Here is a 16,056-nt window from a genome sequence, read left to right as displayed (position 1 = left end):
AGGTCCATCTAAAATTATATTAATTATAACCGTTAAATCAAAAGCTAACGATCCGTGTTAGTGGATCAGGAGGGTCCCGAGGCCTTGCCTCGGAGAGGATCCAATTCCCTTTGTTTATGCAAGATTGTTGTTCTCAAGAACAAAGGATAATGCTACATGACTAAATTTGCAAACTAAATAATGTATTACCAATAACAAATACATATGTTAATCAATACTTAAGGGATAATTCAATAATCAACTTCCATTTCATTTTGTTTACAGAATTAATCTACAAATTTAGTCTCTCTAGCACTGCTCAAAAACAAATTCTATAGTTAAAGGTTAAAACAATTAACACCAAAATTACTGCTAATGATATTTTAAATTAATTACACACTGAATTAATACATAAAAGTATTTAATAAAATATAAGACCTTGCCTAATTGACTTGAAATGACATTCTCGTTGCAGAAATTTTTGCCTTTGACATTTTTCTGGAACCCGACCGCAAGGCTCCCTATCATACCTTATTTGGGTCTTATTTGGGTCCTTTGCCATTTAAAATGCCAAACTTAAATTTGATTCATCTTATAAAAAATTAGCATCATTGCCTTCTCTACAAGTCTACGAAAATAAACCATTAACATCTTTTGAAAAAACCAAAACACTAATGTTTTTGGATCCTTTACAAGTAGTTCTTCCATGATCAAGATTCAATGTTCGGTAAAACTCTCCCAACTACTATCGTCTTCTAAGTTATCATCCGATCTAATTAGCAATCCGCTCGGAAACCTTCTCTCCAGAAGCGTCCGAGTTACTTTCCCTAACGAATCCAAGTTCCGACATGTCTTGTTTTGCCATCAAGTTCCTGCAAGATGCATATAAACGGTCTATGAAATCAAAAGTTCATAACAAATCTGTATGTGAAAAAGAAAGAGACAATATAAGGAATGAGGGCTCAAATAGCTATGAATTGACAATTTTCTAATACATTTACCATTAAATTGTTTTCCTCAGTTTTTGGTTCAAGACCTTCATCCTATTTAGATACGCCAAAATGTTTCATCCACGAAATAGGATAGCTAAATCTGCCAAATTCAAATTATGGTTCCTCAAACTATAAATGATTTCATTTTTACATTCACGAACAAACCTATAACATAATTTGACACAAACCTAATGCCAGAAGTGCTTTTTGATACAAACCTACCACCAGAAGGTGAGGGAAAGACACGAAAAGCTTTTATGCAGGGAAGTTAGTACTTTATGCTATTTTCGCCCAACATACACCTCTGAAACTTCAAAACCTATACTTCAAGCTTTTGAGTGTCATGCAGTTGGTAGTTGTTTTGGTTTTGAATAATATGCAGAAGAATGTCGCAGACTTAACGAATTCCAGATCAAAGCATTACAATTTGTTTTACACAAAACCAAAAAAACTCACTTTTCCATGCGGCATTCCAGGTACTTTTTTGAGAAGAGTCTACATTTTTCTGATTGGTGGCCCGAAGTTTTGAGACAACTGAGGTATTCCTTTTTCTCCTAAAACAAAGCCAAGAAGCTAAGAACTTCAAACAAGACAGAGAAATATAATCAAAACTTTCACATTTAACAAACATACTGAACCCACTCCAACATAAAACCCGCCTGTGACAAACTTGCTTCTACAGAGAAAACAAATGTGAAAAAGAATGTTCATCAATCAAATAAGCGATATTACCAGGTCACACAAATGCATATGATCCAAAGGAAAGACACCTTTCTCCGGAGGAACTGGGCTCAGTCCCCTATTACCACCAAAGGCACCACCTACAAGAAATATTCACACTTTTAAGCAAAACTGAGATACATATATATTACTACAAGAATGGTGATATCTATTTCGTGGTTAGGCCTGAGTCCCTGACCAAGATTTTCATGTCTTTAATACAAATAACACTGACATCATGCAGGCCAAAGGCCAATTCTAACATAGCAGGAGAATTGTCTGCACAAGCGCATTAAGTACAATACTACGATCTTATTCACATGGCGTATACAGTTCATTATCACGGGTTCCGCAAAGCACCACAACTATCAAATCATACAAAACAACTAATAGCAAATTTTGAGTTTTTATGTTTATACTCCTCCACCACTAAATTCACTGTACCTCAAGTTCTAGAGGATCCTATAAGTTTATAGTTATACTCAAGTAGAAGGGGAACTAATTATTATGATGAGATTGATGAGAAATCAATCAAGCCCAAAATTCTACCAGAATATAGAAGCAAACAATTCATTCTAGCAAACACATTAGTACATTAGATTACACATAGTGTCATAGGCAGCCAAACCCATCCTCAGAGACTTGGAGTTGGAGCGGCTGGTGACTCTTGAACCTCCTCCCGAACCCCAATTACTTTTCTTTTCCTGGAATTTGTGCAGATACGACAGAGCAAGGGAATGAAACAGTTCTGCTGATCGGAAAATGATATTGAACGGAATTGTTGTAGTTGTAGATAGTGTAGATATTGGTTACATCAGCAAGAGGCTTTTCCTCCTCAACCTCATCTTGCCATTGCATAATTTCTTCTGCTTGGAAGATGACGACGGCGACATGGAATTTCCAAAATTCCAAAGAAGTAACAACATTTGAGTTGGGAAATATGTCTTTATTCAGTTTTAGGGAATAAGAAGCTAATTTTATGTTAGAAGTCCCGAACACCAGTTCATGCCGAGAGAAGAGCCTACTTACAATACAATCACCAAGTATAAATCCAAACCCATGATACTCAAATTTCACAACTTTATAATACCGAAAACTCGAAAAGCCATCGGTTTGAACCTCTAAAATGTGCCCGCAACTTTTCCCTGGGAAGAGCTACTTTCACCAGCATCCTTGAACTCAAATAAGCAAGCAAGATATGGCACTAATGTGTTCATTTCCCAAAAAGGGCAATCAGAAAACACAAACAATCTCCAAATAAATAATTAAAGAGACCATTTCTCTGCATTCATACAAGTTTCAACATATTTCTATTGCAAAATCATCAATTCCAGCCAAAACTTATGCAATCAAAATCAAATCTTCCACCTGGGTTTTCCATTATCTTTCACTAATCTAAGAATAACCCAACATATCAATTTGTGAGAGAGAGAGAGAGAGAGAGAGAGAGAGAGAGAGGACCTGCACTCATGGTGAAAGCTGGAGGGTGAAAAATCGAATCTTGGTAGCAGCGTCACAGAGGGATGTTACGCAATCAGAGATCGGTTTTGAATCATACTTCGGACGAACTCAATCAACCACTCTCTCTTTGGTCTCTTGTGTGTGTGAGATGAGAGATGAGTTGGTAATGGGCAGTGGTGCCGAAGAGGAAAAACAGAGAGCAGGGTCGAGAGAGAGTCGTGTGTGTGAGTGCGGTGAGATCCTGGGTGAGAGAGAGAGAGTTTAAACGGTGGGTATTTACGAACGGTTGAGATTTAATCTCAACCAAATCTAACTAGAGTGGGCAAGCGGATAGAAGAACCATGGGTCGGGGTGAGTAGACAAGGTTCGGATAGGGTGCGGGGCGGGTTCAATTTTTTTAGAGGTCAAACGGGGCAGGGTGGGGTAGGGTCCAGTTTTTTAGAGGACAACGGCTAATAGTTGTTAAATACTAATATATGCCCAAAATGTGTGAATTTTTATTTAATTTTTTTTTAAAAGAAAATTGTAGCAATGATCTCTTAATTTTAACTCAATTAGAACAATACTCCCTCAACTAAAAATTTATGACCATTGATCTCTTAACTCATCAAAACGCACAATTATGATCATTTTCGTCAACTCTATCAGAATTTGCCAAAATGACTCATGTGAGAATGATCATTGCTATAATTGAGTTAAAATTGAGGGGCATTACTCCAATTGGGTTAAAGTTGAGGGACAATTTCTCTAATTGGGTTAAAGTTGAAGGATCAATGTTACAATTTCTCCTTGTTTTTAAAATTGAGATTAAGTAGAGAGTGAGAGAGGTTTATTTTTTAGAGTAAACTGCCGATTTGCCCCCTGAACTATCACCCAACTTTCAATTTGCCCCCTGAACTTTTTAATTAGAAAATTAAGGACTTAAACTAATTTTTTTGGCCGATTTCCCCCCTACCGTTAGTTTTTCATAAATTTCATCCAAATTAACGTTAACTTTTATCATGTGCAAACCACATAACTCTCATTTGTGGACAAAAGCGTCATTTCACTAGACCTTCAGACAGAAAAGCTATAGAATCACACATATTTGCATAGGTTTATATTTTAGAAATCTAAGGTTTTCAATTATTTTAAAGAATGAAGTGACCGAACTACCCACACATGTTGTGCATATGCTTCCATTTAACAGAAATTTGGATGCAATAAATGAAAAATTAACAACAGGGGCAAATTGGCCAAAAAAATTAGTTTAAGTCCTTAATTTTCCAATTAAAAAGTTCAGGGGGCAAATCGGCAGTTTACTCTATTTTTTATTTTCTCACTTGTAGGCATGGTCTAAAATATTCATAATATCCCAATATTTCCATCGAAATTTCCGTGTTTTTGGACTACCGATATATCTGATATCATGGATATTTTAGACCTTGCTAAGTCACTCATGAATCTTACCATGCAATGTATAAAGTGTAAAATATTGTACTAATTCATTATATATAAATGATTATGGTGTGTTTAAACTTCTTTCATTAATTACTACATATTTTCTACACTCACAATGTTTGCCAGCTCGCTATATAATCAACTTAAATCAGTTATATCTATCATGCAATGCATTTCCTTCCAATTTTTTGTGATAAACTAATAGATAATTGACTAAATAAACATCTTGCAAAGTTTCAATAAAAATTTCCAAGTTTTTCTTACAATTTCCGTGGTTTTTATTCAATTTTTATCGATATCGATAATATCCCGATATTTTCATCGAAATTTCCGTGTTTTTGGACTACCGATATTTAATACCTTGCCTGTAGGTGATGATGCTTATACAAAAATAGCAAAATTTGTTTTGTGTACGTTAATGCCCTTAACTTTTTTGTTGTGATAGAAGACAATAATCTTTTTACCCTATTTTGGTTGACAAAAAAGATTCTATTAATATGTAGTTTAGATATATATGCTCACCTGAGAGCATCTCTAATGGTAGTCCTTAAAGCTTATAAATAAGGAATAAAGCTCTACAATGCACCAAAAATTGAGTCCCAAGAGCATCTCCACTCCCACCATCATGTTTGAGGAATTATTTAGAGACTTAAAAGAATCTTTGTGTCCCTAAAAGAATATTATCTCCAATGAGAAAGTCCTTATAGTATGTACCCTAAATTTGAAGTTTATACAATAAAAAAATTTCAAATCAAATTTGGACCGTTGATTTGTAATAAAAAAAAAAGTAGCATGTGTGTGCGGGACCCACGTTGCAACTACGTCAGCAACTGTCTGACGACTAATGGAGCAGTCACATGTGTGGAGGAAGTAGCTCAACAGTTACATGTAATCTTTCATGTGGGTTGCCTCATTCCCCACTCAAAATCTCAATAGGCTCCACTATACAAGCCTCAATCGTGGTGAAATATTTGAGGTTTCTAGGCAGTCCCTTTACTATAGGAACTAGAGCTGTTCATGGTGAAGATTTCTCTAGAGAGGGATCATCGGACCTCTGCACAGCTCCCCAAGGGATTGGCATTTTGGATGTATAGTCAAGCTCTTGCTTGTTGATGTGCTACAAGAAGAAGGCAGAGTTAGTTCTGAAATGTGCCTTTGTGAGGCCTTAGATGTAGGCCTTGAGGCTCACAATCAAAACTAAGTGTTAGGCGTGTCACTGCTATCTCAATATAGCAGATGTAGAACAAGTGTGTTTTAATCGATTACTTGTGCCCCAAGTTATTCGGACTTCTTATTATCAAATGATTGTTATGGATGGATTAAGTCCACATTAAGTTTTTTTTCTTGCCTTGTGACCAAGGACCTTTAGTTCATAGTCTTTTATGTTCGTATGAAGGGAGTTCAAAGCGCTTTAAGCCATTTACTTGGTTCTTGGTTCGTTTTAATGATGACATATTCATTAAACTAACCAGATCCAACTACAAATGGCATTCTCGAAGTAGGAAAACTAATGGAAATAACTTAAATACATACTGGAGAATGCATTAAGTAATAGATCTACAAATGTAAGTACAAACACAAGGAAGTCGGCAAGATTTCACCTTGTCTGTCAAGGTTAAACCTCTTGTAGCCACTTCTCTTTGAGTTTATACAGATTTGTATGCTAGAAATGGATGGATGGTAAACAAATTTACACGAGGGAATCGATACTACGCCACTGAGGGAGGTTGTAGAGCTTTAAACTAGAGAAAGATAGGATTTTTAAGGAGATCTAAATAAGAGATAGCTTGTTGCTAAAAATATCTGAGATCTAGGTTGATTACAGCTTTTGGATGCAAATCTGGCTTGAGAGCAGAGTTTGTATGTTTGTTTGTTTGATTGATTGAGTGTCCTTATCTCTAGGGCATCTTCTTACTTTTATAGACCAATTATCCCGACTATTGTGACTTTGCTCGTGCCTGAAAACATTTGAAGGGTAGTGAGTCATCAGCTTTTTACTTGGAATGCCACTAAAAAGTGTTCTTTGGCTGGTAGTGGGTTCATTTCCATCACTTGTCATTTCAATGGTAAGCACGTGGCTTTTATCTTGGCTAAGAAGCCTCCACTTTGCTTCTGGGCTTGATGCTGGATTTCGGGCAAGTCCCCTTTTAGTTAGGCACTCTTGGGCTTTCTTTCATCTAAGTCCAATGTTCAAATATTAACCCAAACAAGAGCTTCACCCAATTGGAAGTCACCAAGTCTTTAAATTTAAGGAAATATGATGGTAGGACTGTTTAAAGGCACCATTGTAAGCCAAATGACTATATATGCATATATATATATATATATATATATATATATATATATATATATATTGATATAATTATTTTGAGGTCAAGATTGGATCTAGCATATCCTCTGACAAATCCACTAAGCTAAATGTTAGTGATGATTATTACATTGAGGGGGATGAGATTTATGCTTATAACATCGACCAAGAGTGATGGTAACCCAACATAAGTGAATAGAGATCCCAGGGAGTAGGTTGATATAGGCAAGAACAAGTCACTTGTTTATCGGGCATACACCATCAAATTATAATATTGAAAGTTATCCCTATAGTGTAGATAGTGCAACTACTGCAGCGTCCAAGGTTAAACCTATGTTCTTAATGAATACCATAGCCTATATATGGGTGGCGTGCTTAAATGCAATGCACACTTGATGGATTCACTATTTGAGTGTGGGAGTGGGGCCGCTTTCTATGAGAGCTTAGGCAGGTTCTCTAGAGCACTCATGAAAATCCAGATGGGCACATGGCATGTTCATGCCAACTCGCTCGAACAAGCTCGATTCCGAGCACATGGCTTGTTCATGCCAACCCGCTCGAACAAGATGGATTCTAAGGACTCAATGTGGATAGTCAGCCTTATGATTTACACAAGGAAATCTTGGTTCATAGAAAATTTAATTTTCACCAAATTTCTGTGAGTTACGGCTAACTCGTCTTAAGGATGGTTCATAATCCAAAAGACACCAATTTCGATGCGTTGGATTCTCACTTTGCATTGGTACTTCCTTGTCCTCTTTAAACTTGTGTTTCTCAAATTCCCCTTTGATGATTCGATTTGTATTTTGAAATGTGTGGGGATTGTTGGATATTTGATTGGGTATTTCAAAATACAACTCATCAGTCGAAGCAATTCAGTAGTTATGTTAATATAATTCTTAATGATTTCTTTTAATCTTAATTTTAGTTTTATTTGCAAACCAAAACTAAGGCATTAAAGGAGTTATAATGTTGGGACTCTTAAATCACATTTTATCTATGAAGATTCCAGGTTGATTAACCCAATAATTGGGCAATTATTTAGTATAACGTTTTACACCATTTTGATTTCTTATAAATATTCTCTTATATTCCTTTTTCTCAAATGAGCTTCTAGTTTGCCATCTATCCATTATCTATCCATTATTGATTCTTCATTCTTCAAAGTGATATCCTTCAAGTTTTATATACCAAAGGAAAATCGAGTTGTTCATCCGATCCAAGTATTGAAAGTGTATGCATACAAGGATCATAGGTTGTTGTATCCTAGAGGGTATGACACCATAACTTGCTACACCGAGACATTGTCTTAGAGGGACGAAATCTACTCTCAAGGATAGTGATTACAAGCTCCAACCTAAAATTTTGTTCTAATCAAGCATGGACGAAGAGCATTTCTACCCTACAAAAGATAAGATTTTATTGCATTTGGTTTATTTATTTGACAAATTGTGGTAATAATATTGTGATATACTAATATTAATTTTATGTAATTTGTTGTAGGAGAAGTAGCATTTGTATCGCCAATATTTCCAACAATTTCAAGCAATCTCAATCTTCGATACATGCAACAATGCCTCCTCATGCGCTTACACAGCCGCCACCAAAAAAGTAAACATCGATCACCACAATCCGACGCCCACCACCATCGCTAAAGGTCATACCTGCAAGAACCCCAAAATTGAAGAAAAATAAGAAGGCATCCTCATCCTCCAGGGACCACCATACCAACTGTCTCCATGAAGCAAATGGAGCCCGTGGGGAAGTGAGCAACATCGCCACCAAAGGCGAACACCAGGAAAGACCAACTGAGGCCAGCAGAGGTGGTGATGCGAACACCCAAGCCGAAGCTCTACACACTCTCCCGTAGAATTGCGAAGTATTGCATTGAAAATATGTGGAAATCAATGGGAAATAATGATGGTAAGAGATATGACGAAGCCAATTAATGAAAAAGATGAAGGCAAATGGTTGGAGGGGTATGGAAGGGGATGGATCAAAGGGGATGAAGTAAGCAGATGATCGGGGGTTGGAGTTCGAGAAGGTATGATCAAAAGCAAGGATATATTTCAGATGAGGAAACTAATATTTCCAGGGATGGTAGAAAGTGTAGACAACAGGGAGAGCAAAGAGAAAATAAAAAGGAAGAAAAATCATGAGACTACCACAGACCCTAGCCGTCGCTAGGGTCGGCAATAACACTGGTTTAAACGAAAAGACCGTTCACACTAAGGTGAGAAAGGTTCTCACGGAAGGAGAAAAGGTCTTTCACAGAAGGTTTGAATATCATTCAAGTTTAGGTTTGTTTGTTCCACGAACAAGAATGACAGATTTTTTCATTTGGCGAACATCGTGCAATTTCTTCGCTTTTTTTTATTTGTTTAGGTGTAATGCAATGGTTTAAGCTGATAACTTTATTTATAGATTAATATAAGGGCTTTTAAGAAAGAGGTCCTCACATGATGAGAACCTTAGGTCAACATCAATGATTTGTTGTGGACAACTAGATTTAAAGCCCTTGTAAGCAAAACCGTCACCCAAACTCTTACTATCTTGCTAGCCAAATATGTCAATTCTTCTCTTTAGGAGTATTCAAACATGGTGGTGGTTGTCACAGCTTTAGTGAGTTAGGTTGCACGGATAGATGGACGTAATTGTCTATTGTAAAGATAATAGATCTTGATTGATTTGATTGGGTGTGCATAATATATATAAGAGAAATTTTATTTAAACCCATATAACTTTTTTTCTACACCCAACTTAAATTTTAAATGTGAATTGTTTTTTTTTTTACTTTATTGCATAATTACCATCAAGTACAAGATAAAACTAACAATAAAATTAAAATTTATCAATAAACCCTCAATCAATAATCAAACCCTACCACTATGCAATCTTTATCCTATGTTCATTTTAGCTAAATGTCACTTTAAACCCTACCAGATGGATGATGATTTTGAAGAAGGCTGATTTGCATAAGCTATTAATAATGTTGTAAATGTCACTTGTTTTGGTTGAGCTAAGCTATTCAACATCTCAAAAAAGAGGCCAAGAGATGTATCAACATATTTGTGGGATGCATTAGCTGATATTATTGATGTCCAAATGATTAAGCTCTTACATTTTGCTTGATCAAAATCCTGTTATGCCTATTAAAGAAAACTCAACTTTGCATGAGTATCGATGTATAATAGCACTTGCAACACACTGATTTTTGCTTGATCAAAATCTCTTTGTGCCTAGACAAATTAAATTGTTTCTAACATCATAAGCATGTACTTCCTCCCTGACTTTCAGATTTGATAAATACGATTTTGTGGGAAGAATACTTGACAATGTCACGGTATTTGGTCTGCAACCGCATGCCTGCATTACACAAATTAAATTTAATGCCTCTTCGTGCCGGTTGTTCTGAACTAAACCAAAAATCACAGCATTCCAAACACTTAACTTTGGCTTCTTACTATCTCGAAAAACAACTACAGCTTTATCAACAAACCCATGAAACATGTACCTCAAAACTAATGAGCCGTAAGTGACCTCATCCTTTTCACTCATCTCATCAAATAATTCTTGAATGAGTTGCAGAACATTGGTTTTTGAGTTTTTATTTCTAAATGGGTGTAAAGATAAATTTATAAATTGAATTGGGTTTGTGAGGGTAATTTAGGTAATAAATTTGGGTTTAAAGAGATATCGATAATTTAATTAAAAGTAATATGGGTGTAGAGATTAAGTTGGGTGTAGAAAGAGGTTAGATTAGTTCAAATAAAATTTCCCTATGTATAATATTTATTATATTTTAATCGTTGTGTCCTAAATGTATTCATATCCTTATTTTTTTATTTGACACATCGCCGTGTCCATGTCACTGTATTGCCGTGTCATGTGTCCGTGTACGTGCAACTGTTGGAATATAAGTGTTTGTGCTAGAGAAATATTAGCATAACTTTTAGAATTTCAGATTTAAATGTGAGCCATTGGATTATATTTCAATTGGACAGCTGAGATGTAATCTTAGTGTTAGTAGTGTGTGTTGCCACTTGTAGCTATCTTATAAGGTAGATTACATGAATGGTGGAGATTAAACTTTGTAAGAGAGAATCTCTCTCCTCCTATCGGTTTTATTGCTGCAAATGCCTTATGTATAGTGTGAATGAATGAAGCAATTTTGCTCTGTGTGAATACCTTCTCTCCAACTCTCTAAGTTTTTCTAGAAACATTTCATCTCCAGATTCTAACGTGGTCTCAGAGCCAGGTTTGGTCGCTTAACACTAGGCGATTGAATATGTGAAGGAAACGAGTTGAAATTTGAAGAAATTGCTTGGAGATCTGTGTCTAACATGGCAGGGTCTAGAGGTGGTGAGCTAAGAGAGCCGATATTCAATGGATAGAATTATGAATTTTGGAGCATAAGGATGAAAACTATATTCAAATCTCATAGGTTATGGGAGTTTGTTGAAAAAGGAGTAGAGTGCTCAGATTCGAAAGGAGCTGATGAATCTACTGAAAAGAAGAATGAGAATGAGGGATCGAGTGATGCTGCATCTCTCTCGAAGAAGCTCATGAAAGATGCCAAGGAGTTGGGGCTGATTCAAGGAGCAGTTTCCGATGAGATCCCCCTTCGGATCTCTCACAAAGAAACCTCTAAGGGAGCTTAGGATATTTTGATGCAAGAATTCCATGGTGACAAACAGGTTAGAAGTGTCAAATTACAAAGTCTTCGTAGAGAATTTGAATACACCAGAATAAGAGATGATGAGTCTTTGCCTGCTTATCTTACAAAATTGTTTGATCTGATAAATCAAATGAGAAGTTATGGAGAGGAATTGTCTAGAGAAAGAATTGTGCAGAAAATGTTGATTAGTTTACCCTCTATGTATGATCCTATATGTTCTGTAATTGAACACTCAAGAGATATAGATGTGATTGAGGTCCAATAGGTAGTTACCTCGTTGAAAAGTTTTGCACAAAAATTGGAGAGACATAATGAGAATAAGACTGAGAGAGCATTTGCAAGCCTTAGTGTGAACCCTAACCTGTCAATGCTTCTGGGAATCAAGGGAATCGATACCAGAAGAATTTGAAACCAAAATTTAAAGAGTGGGATCAAAAGCCTACTTACTAATTTATGAAGCAAATTGCAGCTACAGAAGGTAGTAGAAACCCTTGCAGGCACGGTAACAAGTATCATTATGGAGAATGTTTTCTTAAAGGCAAACCTAAGTGTCACTGTTGTGGAAAAATAGGGCATATTGCAAGGGATTGCAACAACAAGAAAAATGTTCAGCAGCTGAATTATGCAACTCAGGTTTTTCCTACACCAACCATGTTCTATGTTAATAATGCAGTTGATAAGAAGTTCATGGAAAATGTATGGTATGTGGACAGTGGCTGTAGTAATCATATGATTGGCAGAGAGGATGAGCTAGTTGATATTGATAGAAGCATAACTGCAAAAGCAGAAATAGGGATAGGACAATTGGTTGATGTTATTGGAAATGGAAGTTTGGTGGTTGACACTAAGATGGGAATAAGGTATTCAAAGAAGTAATGCTAGTCTCTGGTCTTAAGGAGAATTTACTCAATGTAGGGTAGATGATGAAGCATGGATACTTTCTGATTTTTTGAGATAATAAGGCTGAAATTTATGATGATTGTTCTCTCTCTCTAATCTGGCTGCTAAAGTGCCAATGAGAGGAAACAAAAGTTTTCTTTCGAAACTTCAAACAGATTTACATTTTGCATTAAAAGTAAATGTGAGTAAATCAACTTTGGTCTAGCATAGAAGAATGAGACATTTGAATGTCAATAGTTTGAAGTTGCTACAGGAGAAAGAAATGGTGCTTGGATTGCCAGAAATCAAGAACACCAATAAAGTATGTGAGGGGTGAATTCTTGGGAAACATTGCAGAGATTCTTTTCCAAGAGAAACAAGTAGGCCACTATTCCACTGGAATTGGTACACACTAATGTGTGTGGACCAATGCAAACTATTACTAAAGCAGGAAATAGGTACTTCCTCACCTTCATAGATGATTGTACTCAGATGTGTTGTGTTTATTTTTTGAGATACAAATCTGAGGTGTTCAATGTCTTTAAGAAGTTTAAGGCTACTATTGAACTACAAAGTGGGTATAAGTTGAAGAAACTAAGAAGTGACAGAGGAGGAGAGTATACATCCATTGAGTTCAACAAGTTTTGTGAAGAAATTGGAATGGAAAAACAGCTCACTGTGGCATATTCACCACAACAGAATGGAGTGGCTGAAAAAAAGAACAGGACCATTGTGGAGATGGCTAAGTGTATGATGTTTGAGAAGAAGATACCACTGGAGTTTTGGGCAGAGGTAGTGAACACTGCAATGTATGTCTTAAACAGGTGTCCAACCAAAGCCTTGGACGATAAAACTCCATTTGAAGCCTATAGTGGAAGGAAGCCAGGAATTAAACATTTGAGGGTGTTTGGTTCTTTGTGCTATACACATGTTCCAGAACGACAAAGACAGAATTTTGATTTGGCTAGCACAAGATGTGTGTTTCTGGGGTATGGAAGCTGTGAGAAAAGCTACAAGCTTTATAACATTAAATCTGGAAAAGTTGTTATTTCCAAAGATGTAGTATTCAATGAGGAAGCAAGTTGGGATTGGAATGCACAAAAAGAATGCAGTATCTGAATTCCACTTAGTAATATGCTTACAGAGAAAGAAAAGAAAACTAGTGAATCAAGTTTGACTCAAATTGAGATTTCAGAAGGTGATGGTGAGACACTAGAAAATATTGAAGAAGTACATGTTGGAATTGGTACTGCAGGAGATAGTGGAAGTTCAGGTCCACAAGATGTTGATCACACTCCACTGAAATGTAAAAGCATTGCAGAAGTGTATGAAAGGTGCAATTTGTGCATCCTTGAACCTGAAACATTTAAAAAAGCTATCAAGGATGAATCATGGCAGAAAGCAATGGAGAATGAAATTGCAATGATAGAGAAGAACAACACTTGAGAGTTGGTTAGTAGACCATCTGATAAACCAGTAATTGGTGTCAAATGGGTTTACAAAACCAAGTTGAATCTTGATGGCTCAGTGCAGAAAAACAAAGCAAGATTAGTTGCAAAGGGTTATTCTCAAAAGCTTGGAATAGACTTCAATGAAACTTTTGCACCAGTTGCTAGGCTTGATACAATTAGAACATTGGTTGCTTTGGCTGCACATAAAGGGTGGAGACTATTTCAATTAGATGTGAAGTCAGCATTTTTAATAAAGTATTACATGAAGAGGTATATGTTGATCAACCCCTTGGATTTGTGATTAAGAACAAGGAGGATGGAGTTTACAAACTCAAGAAGGCATTATATGGTCTGAAGCAAGCTCCAAGAGCTTGGTATAAAGAAATCAACTCCTATTTCACTAAGGTTGGTTTTCAAAGGAGTCCCAGTGAAGCAACATTATATGTGAAGACTAATGAAAGTGAAATACTCATTGTTTCTCTATATATGGATGGTATCATCTACACTGGGAGGTCAAACAAATTGATGAGGAAGTTCAAAACTGAGATGATGAGACAGTATGAAATGACTGATCTTGGGTTGTTGCATCACTTCTTGGGTTTATGTGTGATACAAACCGACTCTACCAAAAGAAGTATGCAAAGACATTGCTTGATAAGTTTGGTTTCAAAAATTGTAAATCAATTGCTACCTCTCTTGTAGTAAATGAAAAACTATCTAAAATGGATGGAAGTGAACAAGCTGATGAAAGTCTATATAGACAGATAGTTGGGAGTCTGCTATATTTGACTGCAACAAGGCCAGACATCATGTTTGCAGCAAGTCTGTTAGCTAGATTTATGCATGGTCATACCAGAAAACATATGGGAACTGCCAAGAGAGTACTTAGGTACATTTAAGGCACACTTGATTATGGTACAGCATATGGGAAAGGGCAGGAAGCAATGCTTATTGGCTACTATGATAGTGATTGGTCAGGGAGTGAGGATGATATAAAAAGCACATCTGGATATGCATTTAGCCTTGGTTTAGGTGTATTTTCGTGGGCATCAATCAAGCAAAGCAGTGTTGCACTATCCACTGTAGAGGCTGAATATGTCAGTGCAGCAGAAGCCACTGCACAAGCAATCTGGTTGAGATTTGTTCTTTTAGATTTTGATGAAGAACAGGTTGAGCCTACAACAATTCTATGTTATAATACATCTGCTATAGCCATAACCAAGAATCATGTGCATCATCATAAGACAAGGCACATAAATAAACGATTTCACTTCATTTGAGATGCATTACAAGATGGGGAGATTGATCTACTATACTGCAAGACTGAGGAGCAAGTTGCAGATATCTTTACCAAGGCATTGGCCAGAGATCAATTCGAATACCCGAGAAAGAAGCTTGGAGTAATCTCAGCACAACACTTAGAAAGGAGTGTTGGAATATAAGTGTTTGTGCTAGAGAAATATTAGCATAACGTTTAGAATTTCATATTTAAATGTGAGCCATTGGATTATATTCCAATTGGACAGCTGAGATGTAATCTTAGTGTTAGTAGTGTGTGTTGCCACTTGTAGCTATCTTATATGGTAGATTACATGAATGGTGGAGATTAAACTTTGCAAGCGAGAATCTCTCTCTCCTCTCATCGGTTTTATTGCTGCACATGCCTTATGTGTAGTGTGTGAATGAATGAAGCTATTTTGCTCCGTGTAAATACCCTATCTCCAACTCTCTAAGTTTTTCTAGAAACATTTCATCTCCATTTTCACTTCATTCCTTACAATAGAGATCATAGTCTCTAGATTCTAACAGCAACATAGTTAGCGACTGAGGAGGAGCGGAGCTGTCATAAATTCAAGAGGAAGAGGATGGGTCATGGTTTCAGTTGGAGGTGGAAAAAGGGAACGGCAAGTTGTCGTTTTGAAACAAGACACGACAAGTCGTTTGGAATGAAATAGCAACATAATTCGAAGTTAAAAAAAAAAAAAAAAAAAAAAAAAAACATTGCAACATAAAGCATCCATAAGTTAACTGAGATGGAAAAAATGTAAATTAAAAAAAAAAAATAATAGTAAATATTTTGGCTTGTCAGAATAAAATGTGTTATATCACCGATTGTATACAATCATGTGTCTATCTTTCTCATCACGT

General features: G+C 36.3%; 1 protein-coding gene across 2 annotated transcripts; it reads right to left on the bottom strand.

The window, feature by feature from the left end:
- Positions 1-547: 547 nt before the first annotated feature.
- Positions 548-3,408, bottom strand: LOC126610359 (cytochrome c oxidase assembly protein cox19, mitochondrial-like). Of its 2 annotated transcripts, XM_050278413.1 has the most exons (5): positions 3,153-3,408; positions 1,704-1,792; positions 1,428-1,525; positions 981-1,071; positions 655-851 (listed from the first exon to the last, which is right to left on the bottom strand). In XM_050278413.1, the coding sequence occupies exons 1-4, from the start codon at positions 3,160-3,162 to the stop codon at positions 1,023-1,025; spliced, it is 246 nt and encodes an 81-aa protein (XP_050134370.1). In that variant the 5' UTR covers positions 3,163-3,408; the 3' UTR covers positions 655-851; positions 981-1,022. The 2 variants fall into 2 exon arrangements, with proteins under 2 accessions (XP_050134369.1, XP_050134370.1); XM_050278412.1 differs by lacking the exon at positions 981-1,071 and having other exon boundaries at positions 548-851; positions 3,153-3,404.
- Positions 3,409-16,056: the final 12,648 nt, after the last annotated feature.

The sequence above is a fragment of the Malus sylvestris genome, chromosome 17, assembly GCF_916048215.2.
Source record: "Malus sylvestris chromosome 17, drMalSylv7.2, whole genome shotgun sequence".
Lineage (NCBI taxonomy): Eukaryota > Viridiplantae > Streptophyta > Magnoliopsida > Rosales > Rosaceae > Malus > Malus sylvestris.
This window is presented reverse-complemented; position numbering and strand designations above follow the sequence as displayed.

Coding starts and splice junctions, on each gene's coding strand:
- LOC126610359 (XM_050278412.1), bottom strand. Junction 1,526..1,703: donor ATATGCATTTGTGTGACCTG/GTAATATCGCTT, acceptor GCTTTGTTTTAG/GAGAAAAAGGAATACCTCAG. Junction 852..1,427: donor CTGGAATGCCGCATGGAAAA/GTGAGTTTTTTT, acceptor TGCATCTTGCAG/GAACTTGATGGCAAAACAAG.